The sequence below is a fragment of the Natrix helvetica genome (assembly GCF_964273705.1).
Source record: "Natrix helvetica genome assembly, chromosome: 2".
In the NCBI taxonomy this organism is placed as follows: Eukaryota; Metazoa; Chordata; class Lepidosauria; order Squamata; family Natricidae; genus Natrix; species Natrix helvetica.
The window spans coordinates 272,164,756-272,177,598 of NC_138552.1; the positions used below are offsets into that span (position 1 = coordinate 272,164,756).

At 39.9% G+C, this 12,843-nt stretch overlaps 1 protein-coding gene across 5 annotated transcripts in view; it reads left to right on the forward strand.

Moving 5' to 3' along the window:
• The window catches only part of PITPNM3 (PITPNM family member 3), a 162,611-nt gene that overhangs the window by 99,357 nt on the left and 50,411 nt on the right, over positions 1 to 12,843 (forward strand). For all 5 annotated transcript variants that reach the window (XM_081941197.1, XM_081941200.1, XM_081941199.1 and 2 more), the window contains exons 4-5: positions 3,757 to 3,804; positions 11,770 to 11,846. In XM_081941197.1, coding sequence (XP_081797323.1) covers positions 3,757 to 3,804; positions 11,770 to 11,846 — 125 coding nt within the window. The remainder of the gene's footprint in view (positions 1 to 3,756; positions 3,805 to 11,769; positions 11,847 to 12,843) is intronic.

Sequence of the window (12,843 nt, forward strand, 5' to 3'; positions counted from 1 at the left end):
AGACTAAAACGCTTCCTTTCGCCCGTGGAAGAGCTAATGCGGGCGAAAGGAACCCACATCCCGCGGACTAAAACGCTTCCTTTCGCCCGCATGAGCTCTTCCACGGGCGAAAGGAAGCGTTTTAGTCCGCGGGGTGTGTGCGAGAGGAGAGAATATTCAGGCATTCTCTCCTCCTCTTGCACGCACCCCGCGGACTAAAACGCTTCCTTTCGCCCGCATGAGCCACGGGCGAAAGGAAGCATTTTTAGTCCGCGGGGTGCGTGCGAGAGGAGAGAATATTCAGTGAATATTCTCTCCTCTCGCACACACCCCGCAGACTAAAACGCTTCCTTTCACCCGTGGAAGAGCTCATGCGGGCGAAAGGAAGCGTTTTAGTCCGCGGGATGTGTGCGAGAGGAGAGAATATTCAGGCATTCTCTCCTCTCGCACACATCCCGTGGACTAAAACGCTTCCTTTCGCCCGTGGAAGAGTTCATGCGGGCGAAAGGAAGCGTTTTTAGTCCGCGGGATGTGTGCGAGAGGAGAGAATATTCAGGCATTCTCTCCTCCTCTCGTAAGCACCCCGCGGACTTAAAACGCTTCCTTTCGCCCGCATGAGCTCTTCCACGGGCGAAAGGAAGCGTTTTAGTCAGCGGCAGAGGTCAGAGCTTTAGAGGCTTTTTTAAAGAGGCAGTCATTCACGGTGAGCTAGCTAAGCTCACTTCAGCACTCGCCTTTTCCCGTTTATATTTTTTTTCCTTTTCATGATTGACAGTGGTGAGGCTCTGCCTCCCGTGCCTCCCCTGACCGCACGTCCCTGGAGTATAGCCCAGAGGCAGGCAGGAGGACCCACCTAGAAAGTCAGAGTGAACCAGTTCACTCTCAGCTGGTCTTTGGAGCTACCAGTATGCCAGAACCAGGCTGACCCAGTAGAATTGCACCCCTGGGTGCAAATAATACACATTAAAATCTGGGTACAAATAATACATATTAAAATCTAGTTTGGAGAGTCTATCTTGGCAACGATACATGACAGCAGTATGTATGGATTCCAACTGCATCTAGAAGGACAGTGAGAAAACTAGCGTTAATAATGAGAGATCTTGAAGCCAATCCACTAAAAAGTAGTTGTAGTATTTGTAGCCAATGAGGCTGCAAGAAAGATAGCATCTTTTCTATGCAAAATAGGGAGCATATTCATTTCCTGTTCCTGCATTTCCCATTCCTGCAGAAGAGAAGACTAAAACCAATGGATGAAAGCTGTAAACCTTTAGAAGTACTTGATAACAGTATTTATTTAACAATGGATCAATTTAACAATTGGAAAAGGCACTGTTTTCTCAGTAGGGACGCAGTGACTCAGTGGCTAAGATGCTGAACTTGTTGATCCGTAAGGTGAGCATTTCGGGGGTTTGAATCCTCAGCGCTGCGTAACAGAGTAAGCTCCTGTTACTTGTCTCAGCTTCTGCCAACCCAGCAGTTTGAAAGCATGTAAAAATGCAAGTAGAAAAATAGGAACCATCTTTGGTGGGAAGGTAACAGTGTTCCAGTCCAGATTTTATCTGAAAATCTAGTTGGTTATTTTGGTTAGTCTGAACTTGAAAAAGCAATTAGTGGTGATCTTTGTATTTAGTAGTCTTTACATTTATGCTGCTTTGAGTTATTGCTCAGTCAGTCCAAAGGATTACAAGCCATTATAGCCCATTTTAAAATATTATTTCCTAGAAGATTAAAATATGAGCAGCTGGAAATTCAGCACAATCCATTCTAGTGCAATTTAGAGGTAGGAGTGAGAGCATATCTGTAAGGCATCCTGGTAATGATGTAGTTTTCACAGATAACTAAATTAATCCCTCTTGGAAACTTCCATTTTCACCCTAGCTTGCTGTAGTTGTCACAAATACTTACAGTGAAAGCCTTTTTAATCCCTGAACAAAATTAATTTGCTTTAGTGCTCAATCTGCCTTTCAGTTTGAATGTTTGCGTTTTCATGGAATCTTCTGGTTGGCAACTCAGTATTTGCATTGCAATTTTTTAATTGTCATTTGAAAAAAAAAAAGGAACCTATTTAATATAATGGACCAAAATATTTCACTTGGCAATTAAATTTATACATATAAAAATGGCTGTGTGTGTGTGTGTGTATGTGTGTTCCAGCATAACTGTGAAACGCCTCGAACAATTTCAACCAAACTTGGTACACAGATGACTTCCTCTCTGGAAACAAATACTGTGGGGGTAAGATACCCCTAACACCCCTTGGGGCGTGTGTTCTGTTACGATACAGCCTATTGTGCCCTAACATGACTTCTACTGTACTGCCATAAAATGGCTTCTACTGTACAGCACCATCATAATGGCTTCACAGTACTCCACAAGGAGGCTCCCTCTGGTAAGGGGGAAAATCCAACATTAGAAATTATATTTGTCCAGACATTTCCCCCCTATAAATAAATACCCGGGCAACCCTGGGTTATCAGCACAAGTATTCTATGTAAGTGTAGAGTAGTGCATTCAACAATATGTGTATATTATGACAGAGCAAAGTATGGCAGCAATATCAATGCATGGTTAAGCTGGGGAGTTTGCTTCCAATATGTGGAAGTTAGTACCAGTTCTGTTTATTTTAAAGGGGGACTGGACAAAGACATGGAGAATTGTGTCATCAGTGCCCAGAAATCTTCATGACTAAATCAGAGGTAGCATATCTTAAGTTTCTGGAATGCAACAGCACTAGAATTTTTCCCTCCTGTAAATATTTGGGAGCTTCTCTGAATACATTGGGCTGCCACTTGCAGGATACAGAAGACCTAGATGGGTTGCTGTAGAAATTTGAATAGTGGTACTATTCCAGATATTAATTACAGCTTTTGGAAATCTGGAAAATGAAACAATATCATGTTCTATGATGCACATTTTATATTTTACAACAATAGAGTGGGCAACTTTTATTATTTCTATTTGAGAGCTATATATTATTACAATGAGATGTTTTGATAAGCAATGATTTATATATGCTTAATATATACAGTACCTATATTAGATGTTTTGTATTGGTACATTTGGAATCCCCCCCCCCCTTCCTTTTTTTTCCAGGTTTGGTTTCGGGGTTGTTTTGTAATTTACTGTTTTTTGTATTTCAATGTTTTGTTTAATTCTGTATTTGTGCACTCTGTTTATTTTTGTTGTCTTGCTATAAAAAAAAACCCCAAGAAATTTGGGGAAATAACACACTCTTAATCCAAATCATTTATAAATTGATGTTCAGTGATATGCTGCTTCTATACTGAGAGGTGACTAATACCATTAATCATCCTATTTTCTGTATATATATATTTTGAAGATCTACTAGCTAAGGATTGGTGTTTTGTGTCTGAATTACATTTGATTAGACATGGTGGGAAGCAATTCTTCTTCCTGGTAGTTTAGATATCATACCTGATTCCAACAAGCTCTATAATGCACCCTGAATTCTAACATCAGGAAAGAAGAAGCTTGCCTTTGGTTCACTATAACACTTACTGTAGTTATGCCAGCAAAGTAAACGTAATTTTAAAGCCATTATCCATATATTGATGATGCTGAAAGGAAGCAGAGATGGAGGACAGGTAGATGAAATTACAGGAAGTTACAATGGTCCATCTTGAATGTGAGCTGAATGGATGGATTTGGGTCTTGGGGTTGGGTGCTGGTGGATGATGTAACAATTGAATGAGTCTATAGAAAACATAAGTACTTATGAATAAAATCTAACATCTCTATTTCTGTCTTTGACAGGTGAAGACCCCACTTTTTGCTCATCTGGTGTTCTACATGAAAAACAACGTGAGTCCTGGAGCTTTTAAAATGTATTTCCATATTTAAGGTTTATTGTACTGTCTAAAAGTACAAAAAATAGGTAACTTTGACTCTGCCCTGATACTCATTAAAATGTATTGTCCCCTTGTGTGGCATTTTCTTTCTTTTTTTACTAAACTTACTAGGATCTCAATCCTTTTCTAGTTTAAAATACTTTTGTGATCACTTGCTAATAGGAAGCATATGCCAGCAGCCATGCATAAGTTTATTTCTCTGTAACAGATTTGTTATTATAAACATCTAGCAACAGTGCAACAGATGGCATAAAAACTGACAACTTTTTATGAGAATGTGCAAATGGGAAGTGTCTCTTTTCTTTCTCTCCTTTTACTGAGATGACACTTCCTCAGATGTTGGCATTTTAAAAAAAACAGATCTGAAAGAGATTATTCAGGTGCCAAGGCCCAATATTTCGTTCCCATGTGAGTCTGAATGTATTTAGTTGCTCTGATCAAATATGGCATCTTGGCAAATTCTTCAGGGATGAAAGATAAGCACATCTGTCATTTCCAGACAGACTCCACCATTCCGCAGCCTTTTACAGTAGGCAGCATAAGCTTTCTTAGCCATTATCTCTTGCTACCCTGTGCCAACTGTAAGCAAGGATAGCAAGCCATCTTTATCCTTCTCAGATGCGATGACTGGACCTACATATTGAATTAAAGTATAGCTTGTTTAATTGTGATTCATTACATGACATACAATTGGCTGTCTTCATAAAAAATAACCTATGCTATTATATCTTGAATGGGATGCGGTGGCTCAGTGGTTAATGCTGAGCTTGTCAATCAGAAAGGTCGGCAGTTCAGCGGTTTGAATCCCTAGCCCGTGTAACAGAGTGAGCTCCCGTTACTTGTCCCAGCTTCTGCCAACCTAGCAGTTTGAAAGCTTGTAAAAATGCAAGTAGAAAAAATAGGAACCACCTTTGGTAGGGAGGTATCAGTGTTCCTTGAACCTTCGGCGTTTAGTCATGCCAGCCACCTGACCACAGAGACAACTTCGGACAACGCTGGCTCTTTGGCTTTGGAGATGAGCACTGCCCCTTAGAGTCAGGAATGACTAGCACATATGTGCAAGGGTAACCTTTAATTTTTAAAAATATATCTTGCTTATTATATTGCATGAATCAGGCCAGTAAATATTTGATAGCTTTCTGAAATGACCCATATCCTTCTCTAAAGAAGATTTTTTGCCTTTCACATGTCCTCAGTGGAGGCAGTGAAGTTCATCTATCAAGACACATGTTAAGTAAGTAAGCTCCCCGTTAGGAGAGCGAGTGTGCAGAGAAGTGTAATGAGAGTGGTATGGAAGAACATGCACAAACCAGCATACAGGGACACCGAATAGTATAAAATATAGTAGTTTACTATGTGGAAATATAGAGGTATTCAGAGTCCAGTTAACAGTCCAAGTCATACACGTCATTCAGTTATCAAATAGTCAGTATAGCACACAAAACAGCTAACAGTAGCAAACCACAGTACCTCACAATACACTGATCAGCGTCTAACAAACAGAGAACTAACAGTCATTCTGGCTCCCTCTTATGGCTGCTTGAGTTAACAAACCAATTACATCTCTCTAGCCTTTAAAGTAACAGATACATTTGTTACAATCATAGCTTATATACATTGCCAAGTCAAGCCGAGGGTTACATCCTTAACAACACATAGCTATACATCCTCTGAAATTTTTAGGTATTGTTGCACAATCATATTTATATAATCCATTACTTTCTCCCCAAACTTGGTAAGTCTAAGACATTGTAGAAACATAGGTTTCAAAGAAGCATTAAAATGTTCTCTATCTCATGGTTGATCGTGGAGACTATTCTGACAAATCCTTTTTGTATTAGTAACTGCCATGCCAAGGGCTATCTGAGTTGCTTTATTTATTAAACTTGTATGCTTACCCATCTCACCAGAGGCAATGCTAGGTGACTTACAGACATTTATGCTTTAAGGAGAATCTGTTGAAAACACAATCTAAACTTGTGCATCTCTTAGGGAAAACAGGCTATTTTTTTGTTCACACTGCCTCCTCTATCGAAAAAAGCAATCTCTTCTGATCTCCAGCAATTGTGTTCAAATGCCTTTAAAAGCTCTTCTTGTTGAATGTTTGATTGACATAAGCAGAACGAATGCCCCCTGAGCATTCTCCAGAAAACATTCCACTCTGTAGTTGGAATATGATATGATCTGGAATGAAATCAGTTCAAATTTCTTAAACACAAATCCTATCACTCTAGCATTCCCTAATAACTGATTTTCAAACGGGAGGGACGGCTCTCAAAATGTAATTTGTGCTTCAAAGCAGACAGAGAAAAAATGTTTCAGCCTCAATCCCTTGGGCCTACTAAAACTACCTTTTCAAATACATATCTTCAGATTGCAAGTTATTTTTTGCTATGAAACAGAGTGAGTCAAGAGTTCCTTTAATTAGAGATGTCTGAAACAGAATAATGAAAATAGCTCAGGGTCCAGTATTTCCATGAAGCTGAGTCCTACAATGGCAGGTATCTCTTATTCCCCAGTAGCTCTTAACTTGCACACAGAATGAGAGAAGTAGGAAATAACAAGGGTGTAGAGTAAGTACATGCCTGGCTCCAGACCAGAGGTGGTATTCAGCAGGTTCTGACCAGTTCTGGAGAACTGGTAGCGGAAATTTTGAGTAGTTTGGAGAACTGGTAAATACCACCTCTAACTGGCCCCACCCCCATCTATTCTCTGTCACCCGAGTCCTAGCTGATCGGGAGGAAATGGGCATTTTGCAGTAATCTTCCCCTGGAGTGGGGAAGGAATGGAGATTTTACAGTATCCTTCCCTTGCCACACCCACCAAGCCACACCATGCCCACCAAGCCACGTCCACAGAACTGGTAATAAAAAAAATTTGAATCCCACCACTGCTCCAGACTATTTTTTTCTTTAAGGACTGCAGAGCTGAACTACACTACATGATTTTTTATGCAGCACACATTGCCCCATCCCCTCTGCATATAGTAGTCTCAATTGGGATTGAGTTTCCATCCACTTACTGGAAACAAAAACCTAAATAGGTGCATACTGTATCTTTTTTTAAAAAGTATTCATTTTAAAAATGAATATAGGAAGGAATATATATCTTTTATGCGCGCATATAATAAATCTTATATTTGTGTCATACAGTTCTTATATAATTGTTAAGATTTGTCTGATTATTTAACAATCGTTAAATAAACTAATGTACACAGCCTTATTTTCTAAAAGTTCCGAACAAGAATCACCTTAGTGATCAAAACATATGTCGTCTTAAGAATAATTTCTATGGGGTTTTATGGCATCTATAGTACTGTAGGTAGGAGCTTTCCAGTTTGAATATTCTTTTTCAGTAAATATTTACTTTACTTTACTTTGCTTTTATTTAGACTTTTATACCGCCCCCTCTCCCCAAAGGGACTCGGGAAATATTCATAGCCAGTGCTAAATTGTTCCTTCCAGATAATATAAAATAGGAGAATGCATCAGAGTCTGAACAGTTTTTCATGTTGGGCATTGCTTTAGTCATTTGTTCCTTTGTAGCACAGATTAGTCTTGTTTAATCAGAGAGTGACTGGCTGTTTTCCTTTTCTGCCATGGATCCTCTTGCTTTTACTCAATTACAATTCATCCAAATAACTGGAGGATTTTATTGAGGCAGAACCCCATTGGACAATTTTGTTGCCTGTGGCTTTGTCAATCCAATAATGGAAGTGTGCTACCTTTCAGGAGCTTAGATCATTCATTCATTCATTCATTCATTCATTCATTCATTCATTCATTCATTCATTCATGCAACTTTTATAGCCAAGTGACTCTGGGCATCTTACGCCTCTTCTCCATATCAGAGATCTTTTCTGGTAATGTTAGTAATGGAATGCTTGGTCATCTATAGTTGCATTAGAAGTTGGAGTGTCTAATTTCACCCTGTAATATTAAATTGGATCTCCGGTTTCTGATTCAGGATATATTATTTCCCCCCCCTCCCCGCTTTTTCAATTCCCCTGAAATTTAATCATCTGGTCTTTTGGACACAGGCTAAGGACAAGTGAACAGAAGTAATCACATTGGATCCAGAAGTAATCAAATTGGTTTCATATTGTAGTATGCATGGCAGTGCTCATCTGATTGTTTAGATTCTTTCAGGAATGTAAGGCTTAGCTCCCTTTTGACAGAAATGAGATAAGGAGTGGATGTTTGAGCCAAAAGACGGTTGCAATTGGACATTAGGACAAACTTAGCTCTCTGGTAGAGTAGTTGTACCTTGGACTAAGTACGCCACCTTGATTGGCTATAAGTATTAACACTATAAGTATTAATAAAAGAATGTATGTAGTGAACCTGAATGAAGGATATAAGAAAAAAGGAACTTTTTCACACAGTGTGCAATCTATGTAATTCACTGCACAATGTGTGGTAATAGCCACCTAGTCATTTGTATTCATCATAGAAAGAGCTGCCAGTAGCTGCCAGTCATGCTCTAGAGCAGTGTTTCTCAAACTTGACAACTTGAAGATGTCCGGACTTCAACTCCCAGAATTCCCCAGCCAGCTGGCTGGGGAATTCTGGGAGTTGAAGTCCAAACATCTTCAAGTTGTCAAGTTTGAGAAACACTGCTCTAGAGACATATTTTAGTAAAGAACACTGGAGGAAATTATTGCTCTCATATCCTGCTTATGGGTTTCTCTGAGGGTTGTTAGCTGGCTACTTGGACAAAGGAGGATGTAGAGCTATGGCTGTCTATGGCTGTTTTTTAAAAAAAAAATGATATTCAGGAAGGTTAGATTAACCAAGCAGATTCTTCTAATTTGCAAAAATGAGTGACTTCTTTCCCCTATTTGATGAAGAACTGGGCAGTGTTAGTATTAATATATACTTTTCAAACAAGGCAATTTTAAGGGAACTCTACAACTCAATCTTCATTTGGAGTTCATAACATCAGTCCTTATTCAACCACCACCAGCCCCCAAATATATTGATCAGGGGGATAGGGACTTTAGACGAGCACAGATGTTCCCCTATGGGACACCCTACCCCATACCCATTGAAGAGTCTATCTTACCCTACCTACGCTTTGCTTTTCAAAACCTTTGGTGCTCCCATCCCCCCCTTCAAATTATCATTCTGTAGAACCCATCTGGAAAGTCAAAGAATTGCAAAGAAATTTCCGGAGAGGTAGGAGTAGAAGAGAAGTCTTCTGCCATTTTAAGGAGTAACAGATTTGATACGTCATAAGCTTTTCTAGGTCCGTGAACGTTGTGATCATAGTATGTGGGTTAGATTTCAAAATGTCACAAGATTCTTGGTGGTAAATATAGATGGGAGAGTTCTTGGTGGATAGGATTTTCTATCATCTTGCTGTTTCTAACTTGTTTCAAAATATGTCCAATTTTCAAATGTATATTGTTAAATTATACATCCAATCAACACCCACCCACCCCTCGCTGTTTGAATAGTGAGCCATTATGTACGCTGAACGTCACCTTCTGTGCAAGATTTGATTTTTGCCTCCTTTGTTCCCATAGTTTGCTTAATGATGTAATTAGCATGAATTGCAGTAATAGCAGTATAAATAAGATTGCCAGGCAAAACTGGTAAAAATCTGAAACCTCACCTGAAAAGTTCTTTTGAATCCTGCTAAGCCTCGGTTATAATTTTTCCTCATTAAAGCTTTTCTTGCAAATAGAAAAAACATAATTTGCCATATAATCAGCTTCATTTCAGCAGGTAATGAAATTTTTCTGTTTTCTTTGCACTCCTGCTCCCCGCCCAATGTACTAGTCCATTCAATGGGCTTTCTTTGATTACACTGCCATCTGTGTCTGGGGCAATTTGAGCTTATCTCACACATTTGTTACATATGTAGACTGATTCTAAAAAAGGACACCATCTTCTGTTTTTTTTTAAAAAATGTAATCTTTTGTTTAAATCGTCCGGAGAGTCTTAGGGGATCAGACCAAACGCCCTATTCAGAGTGACCCAGTCCCTTCTGGGTAAGGAGGGATAGAAGTGGCAGAAACATCTTCAGAGCTCTTATGACTACTTGGTGAATAAAGAGATCAACTCCTGGGCAGATCTGTCCAGGGAAGCTAGAGCCCAGTCTTGTGATGTGATTTTGGATGCGTTTGAACCAGTGACTCCTGAGAAAATGGACAGGGTTCTCTGTGCTGTCAATTTAGCCACCTGGTTATTGAACTGAGGATCCTCCTAGGTTTGAAAGCAGCCAAAGAGGTGATCTATGACTGCAATAATTTGTTTCTGGAACTTTGCACTTTGATATGGCCCAAGGAGTAATCAATGAAGACTCAATGACTGAATGCTTTCTATGGTGTCAGCGTTTCTGAGGAAGGAGTGGTATTCCCTTCTTGAAGAAAACAATAGCGGACCCCCTTCTCAAGAGGCCATAAAAAGTAAAGGTAAAGGTTTCCCTCGCACATATGTGCCAGTCATTCCCGACTCTAGGGGGCGGTACCTATCTCCGTTTCAATGCCGAAGAGCCAGCACTGTCCAAAGACGTGTCCATGGTCTTTGGCATGACTAAATGCCAAAGGCACATAGAACGCTGTTACCTTCCCACCAAAGGTGGTCCCTATTTTTCTACTTGCATTTTTACATGCTTTCGAACTGCTAGGTTGGCAGAAGCTGGGGCAAGTAACGGGAGCTCAATCCATTACGTACCACTAGGGATTCGAACTGCCGACCTTTCTGATACACAAGCTCAGCATCCTAGCCACTGAGCCACCGGGTCCCTGCCAAGAGGTCATATTTGAACCCAATAATTTTAAATAACTTCTCTCTTTTGAAGGAAGGTTGGTGAAAACTGCACTTAGTATGCAGTTGATGTAAATTATCTATATTGAGTTGAGTGTCAGGGTGGAATTTAGTATGGAGGCAGACTTGGTTAAGCTTGTAGATTACCTATGGTAGAGTCAGGATGGAGATGGTGCATCCATCCTTGTGCTTCTTGATTTCTCAGCAGCTTTATATACTGTTAACTATAATATCCTTGGGACTAGTTCTAGAGGCTGGGGTACCATTTTATGATAGTTCTCTTACTTTCCTGGAACTCAACCAATATTGGTTGAGAAGAGGTTGCTCTTTAGGTCCTTCCCTTATGGGATGCCACAGATCACAACTCTATCCTATTTATTCAACATCTACATAAACTAAGTAAGGTCATTTGCTGTTTTGAAACACTAAAGCAAACAACGCTATGGCCACTCTTGGTCATAAATTGAACTGGTGCCAACTGAAGCTTTCAGATGATTGTGAAGATAGGTGGCTAACAGCAATATTATCAAAGTAAGGGAAGTCCAAGTTGAGACTGCATTTAGCTAGCTTCATTGCTTGACTTTTGGTTTTCTAGCCTACTTTGTGGCTAGTGAGGATAAAATTAAGTGAGAAAGTGCTATGCATAGTACCTTGATCTCCTGGAGAAAAGAGTATATATCTATATCTACATCTGTCTGTCTGTGTGTGTGTGTGTGTGTATTGTGTTACAACCCCGGGTATGCCCAAATATGGGAGGGAACTCACTGCTTCCCCTTTCTGTCTTTCGGCTCACTGCAGGAGACCATCCAGGCAGAAAACCATATTTTTAATGTTGCCTTTGTTATATTTGTGTTATATTTGTGCTGATAAATAAATAAAAGGAGACTAGTATAGATCTATCTATCTAAGCTATTTAGCTCTCATCAGCTAGGTTCAAATCCCAGTAAGGGTATGACCATCCAGGCAGAAAACCATATTTTTATTTTTAATGTTGCCTGGCTGAGGTATCAGACTTACAAAACCATGGCTGTTTAGATCTTGGTTGAAGATTCATATCAATAACTCAGCAATCCGTTTCACAGCTGTCGGTAATTGAGATATTGAAAGCAAAAAAAAGGTAATATCCCTCTTCTTTTGTCTTTCAGGGGAGCTGTACAGAGCCTCTCTGAGGAAGCATCGCTATCCTGCACAGGGCAGCATTGAAATCCATGAGGACACTGAGGTGAAGTACTACCTGGATCGTGCTTCAGGCAGCTTCTACATCTACAGCAGGGGTGTCCAACTTTAGCAACTTTCACACCTGTGGACATCAACTCCCAGAATATCAACTGGGGGTTTCTGGTAATTGAAGTCCACAGGTCTTAAAGTTGCTGGACACCAAAGATCTATGGCAATACAATACTCAGATTTTTAGAATGTTTATTTTAATCACCATATTTTTATACCTCCCATCTCACTTAAGTGACTGTTAGGATTTTGCTACAAATGTGCTCCAAAATAAATACAATAGCAGAGTTGGAAGGGACCTTGGAGGTCTTCTAGTCCAACCCCCTGCCTAGGCAGGAAACCCTATACCGTTTCAGACAAATGGCTATCCAACATCTTCTCAAAGACTTCCAGTGTTGGGACATTCACAACTTCTGGAGGCAAGCTGTTCCACTGATTAATTGTTCTAACTGTCAGGAAGTTTCTTCTCAGTTCTAAGTTGCTTCTCTCCTTGATTAGTTTCCACCCATTGCTTCTTTTTTTAAAAACAAAACAAAACAAAGTTTTATTGGTTTTTGGGTGTTTTACAAAAGGAAAAGGTATGGGGAAGGTTACAAATTGTGGCAGCCGCAAACTGCGGTAGGTATACGCCCCCTCCAGACTCATGGTGTACATTTGCATAGCATTCAAATATTACATAATATAACATATAGTCAGTGTGATAAATTCAAAAATAATTTCAATCAATTTGTATCCTGTGGATTTTCTTACTTATTTGTGTGATCTGAGCTTTCTTGATGTCGCCCCATCTCCCCCCGTTGGCAGTGCTCCGGCCCCTCCCGTGTCTTGTGTATCTACTGGGATGTCTTCTGGTTTTTCTAGGAGTAATTAATTTTTTTCCATAAAGGCCTGCGCCTCTATGGGTGTGTTAATTCTGATCCTTGTCTCCTCCCAGAATATTAACATACCTTCAGGCAGCAACCAACGAAACCACACCCCCTTCTGGTATAATT